General features: G+C 39.3%; 1 protein-coding gene across 1 annotated transcript in view; it reads left to right on the plus strand.

Moving 5' to 3' along the window:
- The window catches only part of kaznb (kazrin, periplakin interacting protein b), a 123,126-nt gene that overhangs the window by 10,982 nt on the left and 86,494 nt on the right, over nucleotides 1-25,650 (plus strand). Inside the window, exon 3 of the mRNA XM_032513011.1 lies at nucleotides 11,535-11,692. Within this exon, the coding sequence (XP_032368902.1) occupies nucleotides 11,535-11,692 (158 nt within the window). The remainder of the gene's footprint in view (nucleotides 1-11,534; nucleotides 11,693-25,650) is intronic.

The raw sequence follows: 25,650 nt of genomic DNA on the forward strand, positions 1-25,650 counted from the left end.
CTAATGCTATATTCCACCTACACCTATTATCCACAGCTTGCTTAATGTGACATGCTCTACTTAAAGTGATTTTGAGAAACTGACTAATATAGGAGTAGACGAGGCAGTTTGCAGTAAAGTACAGTAGGTCCACCAATTAAATACAAATTAAAACACAGGGACTCCTGGAGTTTTTCCTTTTACCTACAGTATACACAACTGTTAATGGATTTTGCTCATATTCTGTGCATTATTTTCCTGCTCCAGCTGTTAGCATCCATATGTAGTCTTATCTAACTTAATTAACTTTTAATCCCAAAAATACATTTACATTATTATAACATTTCCTGACCACTGACCTTTTTTGTAAAAACAGTTACTTGCCCTTTTTTGCCAATACACACCATTACATCTGCTATGAAGCACCTTATCTCTACATGAATTACCTTTGTGTGAGTGGAGTAATTTTAGTGAGAGCCACAATCCTCTCCGAGTGGTTCATTAGATGTTGAAGAGATGGCCTCAGGCAGATTATCAAAGGGCCATCTGAGGCTTTTATGTTCAACTGATGGTTCAGTGTCCCCTCCCCTAAGATTTGTTTTTCTAAATTCTTTGACTCAAAGGAAGAAAGAGAAACCTGAATTGCTCTACGGGGATCCCTTGTACTTCTCACAAGGTGGCACACTGATCAACCTGATCAACGTAATGCAACATGAGGGCACTAAAATCCTGGCCTTCTCTGGACTGGTAAATAGCATATTTTAATTACAAAATCAAGAACAGGTTTTAGAGAGATCTGTCTAAACTAATTCTTGTGATAAATTCCATATTTGGAGATACTTATATTTGAATTGCTAAAAGTGCAATTGGTTGATTTGTTCCAGAGATTATAGGTGAATATGAATGAAACATCAGACATAATCAGTAACACAATTTTCCTTTTGAATGTGTGATGGTTTAGATTCAGTTCTTGAAGATTAATTAATAATAATAACAACAACTTTATGACCTCACATAGTGGAGGCGGTGGCAGATGTTATGAAGGGTCTATGTGTTTACTCGCCTTTGTCACCGCTTCACTTGCAGCTGTTCAGGCCATGGTCAGTGAGACAGCTAAGAGAGGTACATTTTCATTTCATGCAGTTGTAGCATGTATCAAAGCTACCAGGTGGTGGCAATGTTGCCGTGGGCAAAATCAAATCCCTCCTGCACTTTCTGCGTCCACAGTGGAGCTTTGCGCTCTGATGCTGCTTACTCAGAGCTGGTTGACAGAGTGAGATGCAGCTCTCTCCATCCCAATGAGTCTTAAAGGGCTTTACCTCAGCTGACTGTTTCTTGAAAGTTTAACTGTATATAGTACATTTGTATATTGAAAAATAATGTGATAAAACTATTGAGAGTGAAACCTTCAGGATTAACGGCCAGAGTTGAGAGAAGTGTTTGATCTGTTAGCCAGTAGCTAGTATTTTCAGATATGCAAATCACAAATTGCATCATAATATAACGATTTGAAATTCATGTGAGCAGTGGTCTGTGCTGATCTTTACTACCCCATATAGTTAGGTAGGGAAGATCATGTTTTCATACTTTTGGCGGTTTTTCACGGTTGGGTTTGTCATCTCAGTTTTGGCTTGAAGACTCCATTACAAACTGGAGTTGAGAGGTTTGAAAGACGTAGGCCTTTGCAAGGAAGTGAAGATCAAACAAAACATGCTATTGAGTTGCATTATGGAGTCAGTGTCCAACCTCATGACTGCTCTTGAGGCTGAATAGAGTAATCCCTCCAGTGAGGTTCCAAAATGTTGTGGGAAGTGACGGCTGGTAATAGATTACTGCCCAAGTTTTGAAATGAGATACTCAATGATCACACACAGTTGTTATTTGAAATGTCCCAATACTTTTGGCCATATAATACCCCGTAACATTTTTAAGAAAATTTGACATCTGTTTTTGTCAATTACCAACTAGCTTCTCTCTCTGATGGTTTAACTGTTTGTACTTAAATGGTCAGATAGTTGTTTTGGTCTGTCTTGGAGTTAATTAGCATGCTGTTGCATTGTAAGCTTGAAATAAATTACTGTGTTTATATGTTAACAGACTTGAAACAGGAAGGTCAATTGAATCCCCGATTTGGCTGACAAAAACAGTTTTGGAATGTATAAAAAAATGAGTAAGGAAGGTTTAACCTTTCTTTTTTCTCGTTCTACTTTAAATTTGGATTCAGTGTTTCCTGGTGAAACTGCTGTGTAGAGAATCTGCAGGGAGAGCAGAAAACTTTTCCTGCCGTGCAGTCCTCATTGTGAAGATGATTTCCTCTGGGCTGCCCTCAAGATCTTTACTTTCTCACCTTTAACAGCTTTCACGTGAACTGAATAGCAAACAAGAAAAAAAAACTGTTTGAGGGCAAATGAGGTAATTTGAAAAGGGCTAAATAGACATAATCTTCCATATACCCCAGTGTGAATTACTTTATCTTGAAACTGTGTTACAAACTGTTTTCAGAGATTAAAAGCATTTAGCTTTAAGTTTGAGTTCATTATTTTGAATTTATTGATTTGATATCCTCAGAAGAACCTACATTTGTATATTAAAAATATAGTATATACTATAATACTTGTAATTGTAATATTTAAAATAATGTGTTGTTTTTAGGGTGTACTGACCAATCAACCTTTAAGGGTAACGCTGGCTCATTGATAGTTTTATATACTGCACATCAAACTTAAAGTCAATATGTTTTATTAGAATTGTGGAACCATTGTGAACATCTTATATATTTAATATTATAAGAACACTCATGTTTTATGAATTGTTGACATGCATCTTAATAAACTAAACTCCAGTATTTTCACATTGCAGTTGCAAATAAGACAAGAAGTTCCCCTATACAACGTCTGGATGCATGCAGTATGTACAGAAACATGGCGTGTATGTCTTCACATAATCGAAACATGAATAGAGGTAACTTCTATACAGATTATCATTCATGTATCCTGTCAACTCATGCAGAGACATGTACAATTTGGAGCATTTCAGAATAACTGTCAATTAACCTATCAACTGAATTTCCATATATATTGTTTTAGCAATGCTAATGTATGCCTGTTTGTCTGTCTGTTTGTCTGCCTGTTTGTCTGTCTGTTTGTCTGTCTTTTGGTCAGTCTTTCCAACATTTTAGATCAGGCTTAAATATAATATAAATATACAACAACTGTTTGATGGATTGCTTATAAGATCTGTACTGAGAACTGACATTGATGGTTCACAAAAGATTAATCCTATTGACTTTGTTGATCCATTGGTTTACATTTGTGGTTCAGAGTGCAATTTTTCAACAACTGTTGCATAGATAACATGAAATCTGTTGCAGACATCCATGTCCTCCTCATTAGGTCCAAATGTTAATTGCCCTATATTTAGTAAGTTTGTGACTAAATACTGTATCTGCAAAACTAATGACCTACCCATCATTCCCAGCTGTAATTTGTGTTAAGTGCTAATTAGCAAATCTTAGTATGATACAATTGTAATATGAGATGCTCAACATAGTCAACATTATAACTGCTAGATATCTGCGTTTTAGCATAGTTTTCTATTAGCAAATCAAAGCTGTACCTACAGTAAGTGCAGATTCTCTAAGCTACTAGCATAGCCATTAACTATTACTTTCTAAGACATTTTCTGAGACAATCGTCGAGCGTACTAGCGTCAATTGAACAGTTGACTCTTGATAGACCCATAGTAACAGAAATGCAATGAAAAGGCAATGACATAAATCTGTATACTGCTTGTTTACACGCAGTAAAGCAGGGTATAAAATATGCACAACAGGTGTGTTCCTCTTTGGACCTGGCTGAATTGAGTGTCTGGATGAAGATCTGAGCAGCTCAGATACAGTTTAGAATTTAAACAAGCCAAAACATAGCTATTGCGAGGTGTGGGAACTGTGGAAAAGAGAATAAAACAGGGTCGCGAGGGATCCTCTCGCTTGCTGTGGAAAGAGAAGAGATGCCTGGCAATCTGCCTTAGCTTTTTACTTTTTTTTTTAGAATCCATTTTAAGATCTTATTGTTTGTTTTTAAATCTCTTAATGGGCTGGCACCATCATATTTATCTGATATGCTGATTTTGCACACTCCAGTCAGAGCACTTAGGTCCACTGACCAGTTGCTTTTAGACTGTCCAAGATCCAGACTAAAAACCAGAGGGGACCGAGCTTTTTCAGTAGCAGGTCCCAACTTTAATTTCCTTTCGGGTGTCATCCCAAAGGGATTAATAAAGCTAAGTCTAATGGCGGTTTTCCACTGCGTGGTATCTACTCGACACGCCTCGGCTCTACTCGCTTTTTTTGGTTTTCAATTACAAAAAAAAGTCCCTGGGACTTGCTACCAGGTACTTTATGTAGTACTACCTCAGTCGAGGTTCCAAGCGAGCCGAGGCGATACCAAAAGGTGACGTGGTTACCTGCAGACTGCTGATTGGTCGGAGAGAATCGTCACTCATGACCGCGTTGTTAGCAAACCAGAATGCGGAGTGTGTGTCCAGAACAAACGGGACATTTAAAACAAATCTAGCCGGACACCGACAGATTATCCACTCTCTGCACTATTCTCACTTTTCAACTGTTCGGGCTACTAGCGGCTTCATGTCGTTTCCAATATTGCACACTGTTACTTTAAAAAACAAGACAATATATATATATATAACAAAAGTTTTTATTTAGCTTTTCAAGTAGCGCATCAAACCCTCCCGTACGTCCCGGTCTTCTTCCTCTGCACCCTGTGACAGTGTCCCCCCTGGCTCTGCTGTCCCAGATGCATCCCAGTCGTTGTCATAAGACTGTCCGTGACTCTCATACAGATTATACGAAGCCCAGTAGTCAGAACCAGAGGTTTCACCGGTCGGACATCGCCCACCAGACGTTCTGCGGCGGCGATTTTACAAAGCGTGAATGCTCTGAAACACAAACAGTCCACATCAGTCATGTTGGTGTGTAATCATGGTTGTTCATGTACTTTATATAGCGTATAGTAAATACTGACTGCGACGCTGAACACATGCAGATGTTAGCTAACGTTACCAGGAAACTTAACTTACCCTGTTGTGTCGGCGAACAACCGTCATGTCGACGTCTGAACTCCGTCAGAATTCCCAAACTCCTGTTTTTTTAGCGGTGATTTTTGTTGCTTCCTTCAGCTTCTTTTGAAACAAAACATTTCTTCTGGCAGCGGCGAGTATGCAACGTGCTGTTGTGAGTCGCGCTGAAAATTACGTCATCACGCGTTGCTATAGTGACCAGCCACGCTCAGGCTTTACGCAATCTGCAATGGAAAACGAACATAGAATGGGCCGAGGCGAGCCGAGCCGTGCCGAGCCAAGCCGAGGCGAGCCGTTACCAGCAGTGGAAAAACGCCATAAGTCTAAGACTAAGCTCTGGAATTCTCTTCCTCTCAACATTAGAGCAGCTACCTCTATTGAGAGCTTTAGATCACTTTTAAAAACCCATCTTTTTGCACTGGCTTTTTACATAAGCTGAGCTGTGACATTTCATTGTTGTTATTGCTTTAAGTATAGTTTTTATCTGTTGTGTGTTTTTATTGTTTTTGGCATATTCTGTTTTAGAGGGCTATTTTATCTTATGCTGTTCTCTGTATCTGTACAGCACTTTGGGGCAGTAGTGACTGTTTGTAAATGTGCTATATAAATAAACTTTGACCTTGATCTTGACCTCAGCTCCTGGCTGCCTGGTTGTTTTAGGCAGATTCGCTGATTTCTCAGAGCTTTAGTTCTAGGGGAATACAACAACGGAAAGAAACCCAGAACCCATGTAGTTTGCTTTCCACAGAGGTCAATCTCTCTAAATCCACTGTCACAATTCTGCACTCCATGTTCACATAGTCCCCGCTTTGCCCATGAAGTCAGACAAAGCTCTGCACACACAAAAACTCCCATCTGCTCTGCATCAGAAATTAGTGGACACCAGCCAGAGGGAAAGGATCAAATGTGTTTTGAACTGTGGAAGCGTGACATTGGAGTGAAATGTGAAGTATCTGCCGTGTGTGGGCCAGACATAAAGATAAATAAACATGCTTGCAATGCACAGTAGAATAGTATTCCTTTGGTGTAAGGTGAACAATTTATCTGGAAAATTGCAACACGCAGACCATCAGCGGGTGAATTGGACCCTGCTGCAGATAGTAATTCAGAACAATGAGGAAAACGGCAAAATTACAGGCTTGTGTTGATGCTGTCAGATACAGAGGGCTTCAGCTCTTTCTATGCAAGGCGAACTTTGCAAAGCTATAATTGATCTGTCCAAATCCTTACGTTTGAATAACCTGCACTTAGCTTTACAGAGGCATGTCTTCAAAAGCTTCAAAATGAACATTCGCTGTGGTGTTATACCCCTGATTTAGGTTCACTGCAGGCTTTGTCCCTCAACAAGATTGTGTTGTGTATTTATTTGGCATCGGTGTAATTGAAATGTCGCCACTCTCTCTCTCTTTTGGGATTGCCTCAGATTCTCACAGACTCCCCCATCCTTTTCACCCGGCTCCGTGTATTTTGTAAAGTTCTCGGAGCTTCCTAAAATGTCTTGGCAGAGGCTTGTTGGCCACTGTGACTCTGTGGCTTTGGTCCCCAAAGCGAGCAGAAGCAACAGAGTAATTTTAATATTTTCATCACGATTCTTGGTGGGACAGCTGGCTGAGCACATTTGAATACATTCATTTTACTGTATTGCACACCTGCATAAAAAAAACTCTCCGATGTTCATATTTTGTGCGATTTCGTAAATTAACAACGATGACATACAGACACTGGAACAGGTATTTTCCCAGAGGAGGAATTGCATTTTATGAGTGAGCAGTTTTTTTTCTTTTCATATGCACATTATTCTCCTTTCACCAGGTTGTACAGCCTGATAAAGCCCCAACATGCCTCATTAGAGTTCATTGTTGATGTTGTTTTTCTTCTGTGGGAGGCTACAAAAATTGTATTGAATTGTCCACATCTCACAGAAACACTGAGCCACCTGTGTGTGGGAGGGTGGATCACAAAACACAATGTCCCTCTGATTTAAATGATCGTACATTTTATAGAAATACAAATCTTATGGGGGTGATCTTTCACATTGTGAGAAAATGCTCCAGAATAAAGGATTTATTCATGAAATCTTTTTGGAAATAAGAACGGTCTCAACAAGTATACATTAATCTCTGTCAATTCATCTTGGAATACACTTAGAATAATTTTTAGATTTTTTATGGTAAAATAACTTTAATTTTAATGCATGTAGAGACGAGCTGAGTAAACATTACACACAATCCCATTTATGTCTGTAGAACAGGAAGAAGACATTTTTAAAACATTTAAATAATAAAATGTTTTGGCATACATAAATACAAAAATTTGATAAAATCAATTTACATTTTTATAGGCGCCGGTTTCATTTAGCTTGTATTTTTGGGTTGCTGGCAGATTTATACTTTATGTTGACAAAATGATAAGTCAGACTTGTAGCTGAGGTGAAAGGACAGATTAAAAGGTTCTAAACAAAGACAAAAATGAATGTTTATAAAGTTGGCAAACATTAACCAAACTGAACTTGGAATAATGGAAATAGCTCACTAATAGTCACCAATCTATGATTTTCTCTCATCAAGATTCCTCCTCTGTCATACTATTAAAATGTTCCAGGTCACAAATGGTCAGCTTCACCCAGCTGTTGGTGTGAAAACATGGTTTGACGTTTCCTCACTTACTGTACCTGTTCTCAGCAGAGGAGCTTTATGCTGCTGCCTGGTCTGGTTCGCTCCAACCAGAAGAATATTAAATGTGCAGGCGGTGTTGAAGAGGTGTAGATGTAGCAGCCTGGAGTTTTAGCATTTGTTGTAATTTCCTGTTTGAGAAGCAACCATTTATTACAAATGGTATCAACAAATTGAGCATCACGTGGTGTTTCTGTCACATATCTCTGGGGTTTTATGGCTTTGGCCAGGAGCTGGAGCATTTTGATTGAGATGTAGTATGTTGACATATGTTAGGCCTGGTCAATGTAACTTTGCTTTCATGAAAAGCCACCTGCCTTCTCCATCATGTATCACAGCGTGTGACAGAATGCACTCAAAAAACATTGAAAGTGTAGCAGAGAGGAGAAGAAGGTGTGTCTGTTCTCACTTTGACAGGATGTCATTTCCAACAACAACATACCATTACCCGACACGTTTGGCTGTCTTTGGGGCAGAGAGGTACATATTGTAAATATTGAATGTGAAATTAAAATCTAATCCTCGACCTCTATGGTGAACATTTTATTTCCCCCTTCCACCCACCCGGACCTGATTTGATGTATGCTGTGCTGCCTGCAGGGCCGTGCGTGCTCATAAACATGCCTGTTTTTGCATGCTCCTGCAGTTCAAGAGAAGTACTGGAAGGTTTGGCCATAAATCTTTGATGATTCGGCTGAAAAGCCGACCTTGACTGTCGTCAGTGAGTCACACATTGCCTAAGCCTCAATTTCCACTGGATGCGTAACTGCTGCGGATCGGCTCCGCTGCGTGTAGGCCCCCCCCAAGATGCTAACGAGAGACTTTTGTAATGTAAACACAGTAAAAATGGACCTACTTAACGAAGTTCGTTCACTGCTGGTTACAAGCTAGCAATCAAACACAACAAAGGCTGTTACTTGAATGGCAATTTTAACTAACGTTAGCAATCAAGCAATCATAGATAGCTACAACGTTTCTGAAATGATTCCATCGTCTTTTTGTTTTTCATTGTTATTTTAATTGTTTGTAATGAGAAAAGTTTATTATTTCATGGATTTCACAAATTTCAATATGACATGTTATGCTGTAAACTGTTTAAATCTGAGCATGCGGAACTCACATCTGCACTCAATTTACACAAGGGGGTAAGCCTCTCCTCTCTAAGCGTAGCTCCCATGGCGCCATTTTAATGCTACAAAGTCATCAGCCGCAGTTAGCATCCCATTGACTGCCATTTATTTTGATGTCACTTTGACAGTGAATAACTTTACATTTGAAGCGTTTGAAGACTCTATTTGTCCATTGTTTATTTCTTAAGAAACACGACAATATATAAAAGGCTCCATTACCTTGTACCTTACGTTATGGCTCCGTAGCAGACGTTTTTGTAAAACTAGGCTAACGATTGCGTCATAACCACGCGACTTATTGTTGCATTGTTGACAAATCATTATATTGTCAGGAGCAGCTCGCAGACAGTTTGGACTTCCATTAGCTGTTTAAGTTTAATTACTATGGTTAACTAGCATGTTAGTCAGCAGTAATTAGCCTGTGTCTATGTTATCTCCTAACGCACTGTATACCTACGCTCTCCATCTCTGCTGATTGGGAATGATTGAGATTTCTCTTGGCACAGCTACAAGAAGACTAACAACTTTCAGACAGGCTGCCCACGTCACATCTACGTCGTCAAGCTCAGTTGGAGGCTACGCAGTAACGATCAGCCATCACCGGAAAAGTGCTTCTATTTTCCTTCACTGGTCTACGTCCAGAACTATGGAATCTGTTGGTCCAGTTCTTTAACTGTTAATGGATTTACATCAGGGAGTGCCAATACCCACCAGGTCCGGATTTGTTGTGGAACAGCAGTGCCATGACTGACAGCTGAAGTCTCGAGGACCCACGAGATCTCGCAAATTCATGTAGAATAGAACCACAAAAACAACAATAGTTTGTTTCTATCCAGAGGAATGGAGGAGAAACAACTCTGTGCTATGTTTTCAAGGGAAGGTTTAAGGGAAATATGATCCGCTGTGAGCACGGTCTATTTTATTTTGAAAATTAACTGGATATTTTATTTTGTTTCTGTGCTTGACTTCCTTTCCCGCACTGAAAGGAGACAGAAAGTTGTCTGCCGTGTACTGAAATCCGGCAAAAATAGAAGCTCTGAGTATCTGCTCCGGAGGGCTGCGGATCGCCGGAGCTGGGACAGAGTCGGAACGCAGCTGTTCCGCAGTCTGTGGAAAAACACACATTGACTTTATTGGAAACCTAATCACTCCGCCGCCGTTCCAGAGCAGATCCGCAGCTGTTACTCATCCGGTGGAAATTGGGGTCAGATGCTCTGTCACTCTTGCCCCCAATTGACCCCTTAGGTGTCTATTTGTGGGAAAAAAGTGCCTTGACTTTCTAAAAAACATGCTATCCCTGTAGTGACTAACACAGTTGGTCAATTCATTTGGTTAAATCAACAATGGTTTTGATCAATTTGATTGCTTGATTTGATAAATTTGTTAATTTATTACAAAAACATGACAAATATTTGCTAGTTTTGGTAGTTTTGGAGGGAGCATTTTCTGCTTTTTATATCATACATTGAATATATTTGGTTTCTTGATGGTTAGTCAAAGAAAAGAAAGAATTTGAAGACCTCATCTGTCTCTATTTTCTTTCATTGCATAAGCTAAACAATTAAAAAAATCCTTAACATACAATTCAGCCTTTTGTTTCCCTTTCAGTAGTTATAATGTTGGAAAAATCAATTTAGCTCACAAGCTGTATAATGTTTACACTGAGTGAAATATTCAAATTCAAGTTTTTCATGACTGCACCCCTGCATCTCTCATGCATAATTTTATACACATCTCTTCGAAGTTCAACCTGCTATTTTTGCATACTAATAAGTGTCTCACCGTTAGACTCAATCATTTATACCTTACCACCAGTTGAAAGTGAGTGTTTTAATTAATATCTTTGTCCCTTATATCATTTAAATAATTAATTTTTTTTGGTGGCTATGTTGTGTTTTATCATGTAATTGCATGCAGTTACTATTTGTCACACTTATTCTATTTAAAAAGGGCACTTCTTTAAAAGTGATCGAGCTCTTAGTAAGTTTACATGTTCAATCAATTAATAAATCACAAACTTTAAAGTGTTGCTCTCAACTAGAAGATAAAAGTCTGTGTACGAGCACGAGCTGTGATACTCATGTTAGTTACTATATATGTTTTCCACGTCTCCTGGGCTCCTCTGACAAAATGCTCTTCTATCACCCTGTTGGCTTGTTTTGAGGCTTACTTCAGTGAAAACGTTTAAGTATTGATCAGACATTTCTATATTTCCACCCACACTGCCCTCTGAGCAAACTCTGGGCCATCTCTAAAAAACAAAGACATTTCTGAGCTTCACATTGCCTTTGACTGAACAAACCCAACAGAATATAAATTATTACTGGGACTCGCCATAAAATAATAAAGATTATACAATGAGTTGAGTTTCTGTGTCTTAGTAATGGATTTAGCCTAATGATGCCCCTCTTGTACAAACGAGGGATTATTCTGAAAAGGAGAACAATGGAGGATGAAGGAAATGTCTCAGATCACATGAGTCTGATCCGAGAGAGAGAGAGAGAGAGAGAGAGAGAGAGAGAGAGAGAGAGAGAGAGAGAGATTAGGAGCTCCTCCATGGAAGTACAGGAAAACACAGATGGTCCTGAATGCTTGTGTTTCTGTGACTTGTATGCGTTTTCATGTGGTTTTACAACTCTCCTTGCCTCTTTTGCAGCGGTCCAGTCTCTCAACAGCCTGAACGACCAGATTGCTCAGTTCATGGTGACCAGACCTTGTAGCCTGGCTCACGAGGACAAGGCCTTCATGCCGGGAGAGAGGGACACCTTGAAGAAGTCCATGACTCTGATGAGACATCTACTCGTGGATGCTCAGGTACAGCCTCTGTCTTCTCACGGTCAAAGGTTACTCAGTGCATGCTTGTCCCTCTGATTAAGACACAGGTTTTAGTGCAAGTTGTTTACTAGAAAGTTTATAAAAGCAAAATCTTCTGCCTGGTTCAGTCTGGTCAGCTGTAGTCTTGCTTTGCCAGAGCATCCAACCACTGTGGAGGAGGGTCTGGCTAGTCCACAGAGCATCCTGGGATGAGAGAAAAACGTGCTCTGGTTTATTGATATTTTTTTTAACCAATCACAATTGTTTTGGGCGGAGCTAGCCTTGGGAAGGAACTTGTTTTGGTGGAACGTGTATGTTCAAAAGTTGCTGAGAAAACTCAGATTGGACAGATAGTCTAGCTAGCTGTCTCAATGTACCCTTTAAAAAATGTTAATATGTGAAATATGGGTTTCTTTTTAACCAAATTACCACAAAAAATGGATTGGTTTCCTTAGAACGCTCTTTGCAAATGCAATTGATCACTTTCATTACTGACTAATCTCATCTGTAAGTTCCTCTGATCTTAACTATTAGTCAAAATATTTCATAATTTCTGCTTTTTTAACTCAAATATTAGGTACAATTCTACATAAATGAGGGTTATTGACCATGAATTCCAAAAAGTACTATACTAGTAGTAGTAAGAAGATGTTATTGAAAACAAAACAAAAAAAAGTCTGAAAAGGGACAATAAAGTCAATTTTTTGTCCGTTTTTGACCCAGGAGGACAACACAAGGGTTAATCATATACCTCATAAATCCACCAGAGTTTATTCCAACACAAAAAAAAAACATAAGGAAACAAACATCTGTCAAAAGACATTCAGCAGTGGAATTTCCTGCTGCACCGGAGCAATCACGGAAGTGGAACGTCAATGATATAGACTAAGTCTGCTGAGGCTCAATAGGAATTGGCTGGTTAATGCTTTTTGGGTGAAGGTTTACAAAGTGAAAAAGCCCAACGTCCTCCCCAAAGGGACTTACAATCACTAACAGAAAACACTGTTCACAAACTGCTCCAAGCAGCTCAATTGTAAAAAAATAAAAATTAAAAAAATTGTAAATTAACCAAAAAGAAATTTGAACAACTTTCACAATCAAGTCTTTAGACCTTTATCTTTGAAGAAATCAGAGTAAATATTAGTGTATGTTGGATTCTTTTCCAGACTTTTGAGACAAAGCTAGTACATTTAAATACCAATATTAAACAACCATTCCTATTTTGTTAATGTTAATCAATTCGGTCAAAACGTTTTTAGGCCTTTAGGGGGACATCATTATTTCTAAAATCTATGGCCCCTAATTTATCAACAACAACATATGCTGCAGTTTTTTTTTTAAGTCCTTATCAGGTCACTGTAGTTTACAATGACCCACTATTCCTTTCCCTCTGTCATTTTGCGTTTCCCACGGCATGTCAGTGTGATGTCTGCTCAAGGTTAAATCCACAGTTTGTTCATCCCTGAACTGAAATGAAACATTTGCTCACAGCACCGTTAGTCCAACACTGTGAAAACACTGGCATCTTCAGCTATGTTAATGACAACTGATGATTCAACTTTTTTTTCCCCTTTTAATCCTCATAGCCAGAGAAGGGATATGCGTTAATGACAGAGATACAAATCACTTTTAGTCTTAATGCTAAAGCAAATTATGTGCGCTTTCACATATTTTGCTTTAAAAAGAAAGAAAGTAATACAAATTAGAAATTAGAAATCTTTTCTTCTTTCTTCTCTGATTCTGATTATAATTCATCCTTATAGTTTGGCTTCCATTTGTCCTTTTATTTATATCCCTTCAACATTTTGATGAATGTCAGATTAATCTTGACATAGTGATGCATGTGCGTCATCCATTAGCTCCATTGCTGAGGTGCATGATGGATACGAAGCCTCCCGCTGTCATTCTCCTGGAGATATTTTCTCTGACGTGGTGTCATTGATTAAAGGGAAGGTAATTCAGCAAAAGGCCGTTGCTTTCACCTCAGCTCAGTTGTATGCAAGCTGGAGTGAAAGATTGTTAGCCCGCAGTCAGTTTTTTTCTGTTAGTCAGGAACATAGCGTTGGGAGGTGATGGATGAGTGGGAACCTCAGCCACGGATGGAGTGCCGATTATCTCCCCAAGAAGTTGTACTTGGAGAAAAAGTTTGCCTCTAGTTCAATGTTAAGTGAAGCGCTCAGACACGTCGGCATGAAAGATTTCTCTGCTTGCTGGCCTTGTTTGTGTCAGACGGTACACCCACAACCTTTACATGTTCTGAAGTTTCTTTCTTCGAAGCAGTGCATGATGGAGGCAACCGTCAGCTGGGGGCTTGTTGCTCTGAACTGTTAGGACGAAACGAATCAGCAGGGGATGCTGACATGTGACTGACAGTTGCTACGACGATATGTTTGTTTACTCTGGGGCTACAGCCAAGCCAAAAAGAGAGATACTGTGTCCCAACTGGGAGTCTCTGGGTCCTCCAATATGAGAAACACTGTTTGTAGAAGATGGAAACAGCATGCAAGGGGGCAACAGACTTCAACACGAGACCAGATCCTAAATGAAAGATGCTATAAAAACCCAGAGACCATGAGTTTGGGACACAGAGTTTCCTGTGTTGTAGCATACTTCCTTGGTTGGGGGCTTGCTCTATGCATGGTTGCATAAAATATAATGAAATATGATGCAGTAGCCTCTTAGGCATTCTGTTTTAGTTTCAAAAATGAATTCTCATGTAAATAAACTCTTTTCACTTAATTTTATCTCTGATGAGTCAACACACATGTAGGCATGATTCAATCATTCTCCTCTTTTGTGTCTTTAGGTTTAGATTTCTGATAATTTTCCAAACTTTCAGCACATTCAATGCATATTTCACATATCTGTGTTTTCTGTGTTTTATTTTTCAGAACATTATAAAAATAATTGCTTTTAAAAAGTGATGGGCCAAAAGCATGTCCCAGCGTCCCAAGTGTAAATGACATTAATGATGAGGTCAACTTAAAGTAACTTTATTTTTTAAAGATTAATTTTTGGACATTTTTAGGCCTTTATTGACAGGACAGCTGAAGACATGAAATTGGAGGAGGGGGGGGGGGGATAACATGCAGCAAAGGGCCGCAGGTTGGAGTCAAACCTGGGCCCGCTGCGTCGAGGAGTAAACCTCTATGTATGGGCGCCTGCCCTACCAACTGACAGATCCGGGCATCCAACTCTCGTTACTTGTAAATGTTGAAAGCTAAACCTAATTAGAAACAAATGGTTTGAAAGGTTTCATATTTAATATGAACTGTATTTGATACAGGATTCAGATTCAAGACTACAACTCTAGTCTCTTTACTTAATTCACCTTATCTGAGCAGCAAGATTGAGCTTTGAGTTTCCTTATCATCTCTCAGGCTACAACTGACGGACAAAATAAATGTGTCCATATTATGCATCAGATTTCTTTGTTCTCCGAGTCTCAGAGGTCAAAGTCAAGTGTGATCTTATCCCACATAGAGGAGCTTGGCTGATCCAAGGGTTTTGCATTCATGGAAAGTGATTCTGCTTTCAGATGTAAATATGAAAGTAGTCTAGCCCTCTTCTCTTGTTCTCTTTTTTTAACGTCTGGTCTCCCATTTCAAAGTGCTAGCTATTCTCTGCGGTTCAAGCTCTGATGTTCAGTATTTAGTGTTGCCAGTGGTGTGGTGAGACTTTAACTGCTGGTGTGAGAGAACCCTCCGAGGCTGTCAGTCAAGAAACCTGTTTTTTTCTGTATTATGTGTATCTCTTGAAAGAAAAAAAAATCTGACACCAAATGGTTCAATTTGAGGAAATCAGGGTGAAAACATCATCTGATGAATTCAGCATTTAAATTTTAAGTCCACGGCCACTAAAAGGCAGAAAATTAATTTCGAGGGGATTTGAATAGTTTCTATTTGAATGCCGTCCCAGAATTGATTGCCTCATTTGTCATTTGCACAGATGAATTATTTATGTCCCTGTTGCTGTGCTGATGTGAATAATCAAATGCATTTCAGAGGGTGTGGAAGTTGTGAAATGATAAAGTGGAACGTTGCACTGCATTAGCTACTTTGGTTGACGAGTCAGCTGGGCTAAAATGGCAGCCTGATGATGGTGTGACAAAGGAGACGTTTTCACCTTAATTCTCTAAAAATACAGAGATCTGATCCTCTCTCTCAGGGTGACAAGAGACTTTGAGTTAGTTAAACATCTTAACAACTATTGCATGGATTGACATTTGGTCAGATATCCACTACACCTAGAGGATAATGAACTAATAACTTTGGTGATGACTTTTCATCTAGTGCCACCAGCAGGTCGTCTACTAGATGGATGTCTTGAACATTTGGTGCAGAAATTCATGGTCCCCAACCTTTGGTGACCCCTAATGGAGTCCACCACTTATTAAACTGAACTGGATATTGGACTCCAGAAAGACGCCCATTCACTTGAATGAAAATTGTCCACAAAGTGCATAAACTGAAAACGTTCCCCACTTCATGGATTGCATCCGCATTGTGCAGAGTACTGCAAATACTTCTGGCCCTCCTCACTCGGCTTTGTCCCGCGTTTCTATGCTCTTGGAAAGTTTTACAGATATAAAACCTTGATGGTTTAAAAATCCTAATATAAACAGTTATAATTGACTGAATCGTAATAATACTAATAATTGAATAATTGTTCACGGTGTCCTTTCAATTTTTCACATCTATTTGATAACGATCTATGGGGAAAATGATTGTTATACCAGCAGCCTACTGTGATTGGCCACTGGGGCGAATTGGTAGCAATGCTGAGTGGCGGTGTCATATCACGTTATCATGCTAAACTAAGAGGGTGAACATAGTAAACATTATACCTGCTACATATTAGCATGCTAATGTTGTCATTTTGAGCATGTTAGCATGTTGGCGCTAGCATTTAGTTAACGCCTCACTAGCAAGGCTGTAGAAGTCTTGTTAAAATCTAAATAAACTTTAATAACCCTTGCTTACTTCCATTTCCAGAGTTTAAGTCGAGTGAAAACCTACCTTGTTTATTTCTTTTAACACTGTATACTCAACAATACAATCCACATTTCAACTGACAGGTTATCTTCTTCTCCTTTGCTGCCTCACAGTCTCAGAGAGGTATAATCTTTACATAGTGGGGTTCAAATGAAAGCTCAGCAACGTAAAGAAATGAAACCGAAGAGTTACATATGAGCCACAAATCATAGCTGAATGTGTCAGAGCAATAAGCTGACAGTTTATTTTCATTTCAGTTTCAAAGTTGGCAGATCTACCTTAATTCATTATTGACCACAGAAGAATGAAAGGAGCAATATCAGCCTGAGCCCAGAGTAAAATAGATTTGGAGGCTAGATAAATGATCCAGTGAGATTTGGGTAGTCTGGCACTTGTTAGTGTGAAAAGGGATCAGTTCAGATTGGGTGCATAATTAATAAACTATATTTAAACTATTTGACATACAGAGAGACGGAGAAGAGAAACAGAGAAAGATACATAATCAGGGACAAAGAGGACAAAGGTGGTCCAGGGATGGCAGCAAAAATGTAACTCAATCCTCAAATTAGATTATCATTTACGAGATCCTTTTTATGTCTGGCTGTCTTTGTTCGGTAAGTATGTTTGAAAACAAAGAAACCTCAGTTTTCATCTCATGCCTCATTTCGAGATGTGTTTTACCCTATTGCATGGAAATCAGTGCACTGCGAATCCTTTGCATTTATTTGTATGTATTATATGTATTTGTTACAGCCCTTGTTTTGCAGTGTGAGCTGAAGTGGTCTGGACTTCAAAGAGCTGGGGTTGCTTCTTTTTTTTTTTTTAACTACTGCAGATTTTAGCTGGTAGTCGTGTCTCACCAATTTCCACATTTGTACCCACTCAGAAACACCAAGGGAACAAAAAAGATTAATGAGAATGCATTAAAATGACCATATTGGAACTGACTGCAGAGAAGATTTAAAAAAAAAAGAGAAGAAAAAAAAAAGAAAAACGTCTGTCACAGTTGATGATTAGGCACACCTGACTGCAGGGATAAAATGACGGTAGATTTATATTTCCTGATATGACAGATGCGATTTATTCCAAATGCCATGAGGCAGAGTTCATTTCTGTGTTCTTCCCAGATCGGTCGGGGCACACATGTTTCTATGGAAACCCAGTGCACTGTCACAAAGCTGATCCGGATCACTACACGCATCTTTCTGCTGATCAAAGGTGTTCACCTCAATTTCAGAGGAGTTTGGGTGATATAAAATGCTTCTCTCCCTGCCAATCTCCTCTTGAGTGACATACTGTTTGTGCTCATTGCAGCCCTTCTGTTATGGGGTTGTTTGTTTCTGGCTGATGTGGATAAGTGTCTGGGATTGGCATGGGTCGGCGCAGAGGCAGCTTTGCTTCCTCCTGTGACTTTCTCTGCCAACCGCTGAAAGTTCCTTCAGAGATTTTCACACAGATAGGTGAGCCCACCTTCCACTTAATTTTGTTTTGACATATTCAGAGAGAATAAAAACAACTGATCTTTTAGTCAATATTTTAGCATCCAGCCTTAGGTGTGCATTTTTGTGGTGCTGAATTTCAGGCAGAATTTCTGCAGAGACGATAAGAGTGTGGAATTAAAGATGGGATACTTGTTATCAAAGCCACTGAGTTCCCTGTTGACCTTAGACAAGATTTAAATGCTCCCTGCCGCCACAGCTTGTGGGGTGGTGCAGAAAATATAAATGATTATCCCTTCATCAGATTCTCTGCCAGAAGCAATGGCTCTGAGGAGTCAGGCCAGGCGGGCATCTGGCCCAGAGCTGCTTCACACACCTTTTCTTAACAAACTCACACTTTCAGATTTTTTTTATCCGATCGCTGCACCTTCATGCTGAGAATTTCACTGTTTTGTAGCTCATTTTGTTTCAGGATTACATGTTGTGCTTCTAACTTTTATACATCCTAATATGATGCACCTTTGTGCAGGTAGCAGGGTTGGTAGTTGTGATTAAGTTAGTTCAGTGTTCAAGTGTTTGTTCTACAGTATGAGATTCACATTCTTCGTCTTTGAAAAAGAAATGTAAAAATACAAATCCAAAAACAACTAATGATGTAATGTAGAAATAATGTTTGTAGATGCATAGGATTTGAAGAGTAAATATAACACTATATGATGTGTTAAGATATTTTTTCTTTACTTTATATTATAGTATCTCTCTCTGGAAGTTTTACTGTATATTTTGGCGACGCACAAAACACAGACAGTAATTCAACACACAATAACCAGAAACAATACATGAAATCCCATCATTTAGCTAATGGAGTTTGCCCCTTCTGATAGTAATTGTGTGTTTGTGGTCTCCTCTCACACAATCTTGTAATCTGGTCATGTAATCTGGAATCATGCAAATAAACAGAGGCGCTTACTGGTTGTAAATCCACCATGTAAATCCAGGTGTTACAGATCATCAGACCTCACCACTGGTGTTCAGAAATGCCCCTTTACCCATCATTACACTATCTCATGGGTCCAGAAACAGTGATTCACTGCTCTTCTGCCCTGTGAAGAGTACGCCGCCAAGTGGTCATTATACAAACACACTGTTCTTCCACAGATTAGGTCCAACTGCTAAAATTCATCAAACATGCTTTATTATTTTGGTTTGATATACTTTAATCGTTCAATGCATTTTCTTAATTTTTCTTAATTGTACAGTAAAGCGTAAACGTGAGAGTGAGTGTAAAAATGTAAGTTAATTCAGGTGGTACTCAATAAATTCTGTGCTAAAGCAGTCAACAAGTAAAGCCATAGAGACCCTACAGTAAAATAAAGTACAAATGCAGATTTTGATGCTTAAATCTGTGGGGATTCACCCTCTGTGTCTCATATTTAGTTAGTTTAAATGTGTTTATTTTGTGCTTAGGATGCATGATACTGAATATATATGTATAAATATATCGTGCTTCACTTGGCCCTAATCCACACAGTCCCCACTCAATTTACCAATTTACCATGTTGCGCATATATTAAAACTTCACTGCTTCATCTCATCACTTCCTGGAAACAAGATAACATGCTAAAGGAATAAAAGGACCACAAATATTAAAACGGAGGAATTTGCCAATCAAGCATGGCAAAGTGTAAATGCATAAATAGGATCATAAATGTCCAACACAAATGCTTGTAATGGAAAAACCTAATTTCAGTACGTTTCTATAAGCCTATTATTAAAAATGGAAGCAGTCGGTTTGATTGTGCTGTTTACGTCTTCCTGTGTAATGAATCATGCTCTTAATGTGCTATTCTGTTCTTTCCCAGCCTGGTTAGTATTCATGATTACAATTGCTCTCCTCAACTCCTACTCTGAATCCTCTTACGCTTTCCAATGGTTTTTTTCAGTATAAATTTGTTAGTGTGTGATGCTGGCTTGTTGCAGTGCTTTGCTCTGCTTGGATGCTCTACTTATTGCAGTTTGACTGCTTCAGTGAGAACGCGTTTCCAGGGATCTCATCTGAAAAGCCTACCAGCATGCATAATCATGCATTGCTGTTGCGAGATTACTGAATCTTAACATTTTTTTCCTCCCTGGAGAGCAATTCTCCTCTGTCATGAATCTTTGTGATTTTTCTTGGGTAAGCAGATGGTATTTTAATGAACTCCACGGAAGACATTTTAATGTGACACTTGTCCTTTTGCAACCCTGACATAAACTGCCAAGCAGGTGCTTTTAAAGAGAGCTATAATTGTTTTTATTTGGAGGCATGGTGAGGCTCAACATTTCTGAGCATTGTAAATCACCTACAGAGTCACGTTCAAGGTCTAAATACACTCAACAATAATAGTGAATGATTTATGATCTATAAGTATTTTGAGCTTCCAAAACAGTACTTAATGTACTGTGTAAGTCATTAGAAGTTAAACACATTTTATCTTGTCAATTTTTTCAGTTTGGGCATGTACTATTTTATTACAATATTTCTTTTTATGTTTCCAAAAACTTTCCCGGGTCCCTGCAAAATTAGGTTCAGCGGGGTTCCAGTTTGTCAGTTCTGCTGGCTGCAGCAGGGACTGTTGCAGTTTTCGGTACTTGGCCAGGTGATGGCCATATGTCCATTTGTCTCTCTGCAGCCAGATTTTGTCACTGTGAAAAGAAAAGCATCAAATCATCCCATCTGAGAAGCTGGAACCAGTACGTTTGTCATTGTTTAAAATCTGACTGATTTTAACAATTATTGAGTATGAAAATATCACATAACACATATATAACACATACATTTTCTGACGATTGATTCATCGTTGCAGCTCAAGATCACAGCATACTTTCAACCCTGTCTTTTAAAAGGACCTGCTAAACATCAGCTTGTTAGCATTGCCATTGTGCTGATGTTTAGCTCATTTAGCTCAAACGCTGTGCCTCAGTGCATCCTTACAGAGCTGCTTGAATGACTGTAGTCTTGTTAGCAGGCAGGCAGAGTGGGAGGGGTCGTCACATCAACACAATGAGGAGACACTTTATACACCCACCATCCACGCCTTCAGTCAGTGTTGTACAAAAAGGTAACACTTGTACTGGAAAAAAACATAATCCAGGTTACATTTCTTTCATAACATCTATGGCAAAACAATTCAGTAGTTTAGTTAGGGAAGCATAGGAGAAAGCAAAATTTTAGTGGAACAGAAAATTGATAGATGTTAATGTACAGGTACATAACTTGGAAGAAAAACCTAAACTAAAACTCAGCAATTTTATGAATATTACACATATACGCAAGTGCAAACATTTATTATGTGTCATTTTACAGTATATCATACTTTAATGCGTGTTCCATCACATTGGATTATAATTAACTTTAGCAGGGTAAGACAGAAAGAGGAAGTGTAAGAGCGCTATACTGTACTCTTCAGCCTCTCTGCCTCATATGTGATTGATGTTTAGTCATGCAGTGTCTCTTTAGGCGGTAGTGGGATGACCATTAAGTTTTCAAAGCCATGTGCAATGAAAGGTGGCTTTCAGGTCTTGAAGAATTGCAGTCCAATGTGATTGTTATCCTTGGTAAACAAAGTGCCTTTGATTGTGGATCAACAAATCCTCTTTTTGTCCTTCTCCTTCCTGCTTCACTCCCACTTTAATTAATCTGACATTTTGTTTGTCATTTCATTTTGCTCTTCCTGACAGAATCACATGTACAAACTGCAAGGCAGCAGACATATTTGCCCAAACAAGTGAACATACTAAGCACTCACACAGTCTTAATAGATACACATAACACTGTGAACACCAAGGGCAATAAACACACAAGGACATGTCTGCAAGGAAACTGCTTAGGTACACGCGCTGGAACATATTCATCGTTCAGCATGACTGTAAAATTATACTATGGTAATTAGTTTGCTCACATGCAAAACTTTTAGAAACATTTCATTGTTTTGCTTGCCATGGATCTTAGTGTTAATGCCCTGTTATAATCCCTTGCAAGAGCTCAACTCCCTGAGCCAGACAAGTTTGGGATTCAGACAAACTAATTTAGCATGCAGATTAATGCAATTGCAAGCCCCTGCAGGAGCCAGCTTATTAAACACCATTTAAATCACATACATTTACAATTAGTATAAGTTGGAGCCATTAAATAAAAGACATAATACAAAAGTATCTCATCAGCACAGTTTGTCTATCCAAACACATTTGCACAAGTGCTTTGCCCTTTTGCACTGAAGCATATGTAAAGTAGTCGTACTCTCTAACTGCAGTCTTTAACAGGTTTTCAGGCAGGAAAACGAACCTCCTTTTCCTTCAATTATATTCATGGATGAGTCAGCCATATTGCCCTAATTAAAATAATCAAAGTCCTGCTGTCAGGTTGGCACTTATTCTGCACTGTTGTGGCTTGTGTTTAATTGCTTTTGCATTTTAATGTTTGAACTGTTTGCGTGTGCATTTGTGCGTGTGTGTGTGGGTGTGGGTGTGTGGATGGGTGGATGTTTCGATTTGGGTGGTGCACATATGTGCATAAAAAAGGCTCTCTGTGCAGAATAGTATGCTAAGTCTGGAATACTGAGAGAGTTTGCAACGACCTGGTTTTTAGTGTTCCTTCCACTGACTCCTACTGCACGCTTGAATGTCTTTCAATTTAGTCCTTCTGATAACTTGACTCTCTCTCTAGCAGAGATAAATGTTGAAATATAATAAATGACTTTGCAACTTCACGTTTTGGCTCCAACCTCCTCTCTCTCACACTCTGCCCTTCCATTTCTCCTTATTTATCTTTCTCTACGCTTCCCTTGTTGCTCATTTTTCAACTTGTTCCAACAAGTTTCATATCTTGTAGTATTAGCTTTAGCATATAAAGAAAGTACTTCCCAGTGCATAGCGACTTGTAGTTCTTAGGAACAATTTTGAATTCTCTTGGTGCAACACGATTGTTATTTTATCTTTAACAATAAAACAAATATTTCACTCTATTATGTCATACATTTTTTAAACATTTTAATTGTTTTTCTCATCTTGTGCAAAAAATGTTGCACTTAAAGACATTACTGAGGCAATAATTTGACAGGCATTTTATCTTTCTGACTGCAATAAACATTTTTTAATAAGAAGCGGACTGAGGATGTCACTTGGATGAGAAGAAATTGGAAGAGTACAGTGTATTGGCATGCATACAAAGTAGCTGAATAAGGACACCAATAAAGCGGTGATGGGGGGATTATTGTCTCTAGTGTTACTATTCATTGGAACTGTCCTCTAGAGTGGAAACACATGATAGTAAGATGAGTCTCACAATCAAAAGGCTCTGCAGATGTGCCTTTATACACACCAACAACAGAATAAGCTTATCAATACACTGTACCAAAACAGCTCTCCATCAGATATGGATAAATCTATCCTTAGTACTGTTCGGTCTTTTCCCCCTTAAATGCATCCGTCAGTTATTTGCCTGCAGTGCTACATTTAACCAGGGAGTGGTTCATTGGTGCAGAAAATTCCTGTTGGCAGATGGTAATGCTGTTAGCTTTGGTCACTTTAAGGTATAGTTTGATGCTCGGTATACACACTTTGATCAATACCACTCTTGCCTTGCCTGTGCAGTTAATATGAACAGATGAGATGTATTGTGTATATTTTTTAGCTTCAGAGTTGCTGGACTTTAGGACAGAGCCAGGCTAGCCCTTTCCCCCTGTTTCTTTGTGCTGAGCTAGGCTAAGATAACAGCCTGCGAGCATCATGTTTACCACACAGATATGAGAGTGGTATTATCTCAGCAAGAAAGCAAATAAACATATTTCCCAAAACATCAAACTTCTTCTTTGAGTGATCTTCCTTTCTTCTAGTTGGAGATTCATTATTTCACCTTGGAAACAAGCGTCTACCAAACTCTCTGTTATTTACAGAAGAAGCCAGACAGCAGTCCTGATCCTTCATCTCTTTATCTGAGGCTTGCCCAGTTGTCCTGGGAGGTGTACTCTAACCTGCTCTCAGCAGCCTGCCATTATTAGCCAATAAATAACTAAACGTATATCATAAATCAACAGGGAGAGTTTTGTCAGAGTGATTTCCACTGCAGTTGCCCTCTGAAAATCACTCTGCTGCTCTGAGAAAAGAAAGAGGGAGAGAAATGGATGGATGGAGGAGAGTTTGGCAATGAATGAGGTTCTTCATTGTGTGAGAAAATGTTTTACCTTGAGAGATATCCTCTAGTAGCATCACCCAGAGACAGCTGCTTTGCTCTTTTGAACAGCTGGTCAATAGTTATAACCTGTAGTTTTTTTTTAGTATCAGGACTGTGATAAAGCAGCCTTTGGCAACTCCAACGATTCCATGTAACTTGGATTCATTCAAATGACACTTCAATTATGTTGATTGATTGAACACTGTTAGCTATCTTTCCCATCTTCCCTGTGAGCTATAGGCACATATTTTATTTGCTTAACGTAGCTGTGCAACTGTGCCTCCTGCAGAAGAGAGCGGAGGGCAAAGAAAGGGGTGAGGAACTCAGTTAGACAGAAGAAAAGTAGCTGAGTGTGTAACGCTATGTGCAAAACATGCACCTTTTGTATCGATGCCAACTCTGTTTGTGATCTCACCGTGATCTGCATGTCATTAGAAAGGACTGCAAAATCCAGCTCTACAGTACTTGTTGAAAACAAAAGTATGACTGTGGCAGAGTGGAATTGAGTCAACATAATGGGCTGAGGCCTGGCAATGCAGGGCACCAGTGGGAGAAGAGGCAATGACAGACCAGCAGGGAGCAGAAGTGAGATCGAGGGGGGAATGCGGTATGTTGCAAAATGGGTCTCGGTGGATAGAAGGCATGTGATACAGTGAAGAAATTTCGTTTTCTACAGTTTTTTTTCTCATCATAATGTGACGTATATTTCCCCTCCCTCAGGTCTTGACGTTCATCATAACTAAGCCTTTCTATTCCCCTAGAGTGCAGACAAGCCTTTATCTTGAGCCTCATCAAGGCCTCTGGCACCACGTTTCATCCGCAACCCTGTCGACCGTTATCTCCAAGTGGACAGGCTGTCAAGCTGTTTATTATTACCAGACTATCAGATGGGGGAAGGACATGGCTGCAAGGCGTTGGAGTGGAACTTGGGGAGGACTTTGGGTGACAGACGTGCTGAGCTTGACAACCGATTATAGGTGCTTCACTTGAGGTCTTATCTCAGCCTCCGTAGGGCCAGCGTAAGGGAAGGGAGTTTAGCTCTCTGCAAGAGTTCAAGCCGCAGAGAAGGAGTGGAGCTGCTGCTTTTTACTGTTCAGCAACATGTTGATAGCACCCTGCTGACAGATTAAGCAAGCCTTAGGTGATTAAAGATCGTAATGCATATAGCGTTGTCAGAAGCTGACTGTACTGTTGGGTGCATTTGATAGCAAACATTTTAGCAAAACCTCAAATGCAACTAAGCCTTGGAATTAAGTAAATGCAAAGATATTCAGATCATAAGTGATCCTTTACATCCTGAGCTTTAACCTTCAG

This window comes from Etheostoma spectabile, chromosome 4 (assembly GCF_008692095.1).
Source record: "Etheostoma spectabile isolate EspeVRDwgs_2016 chromosome 4, UIUC_Espe_1.0, whole genome shotgun sequence".
Lineage (NCBI taxonomy): Eukaryota > Metazoa > Chordata > Actinopteri > Perciformes > Percidae > Etheostoma > Etheostoma spectabile.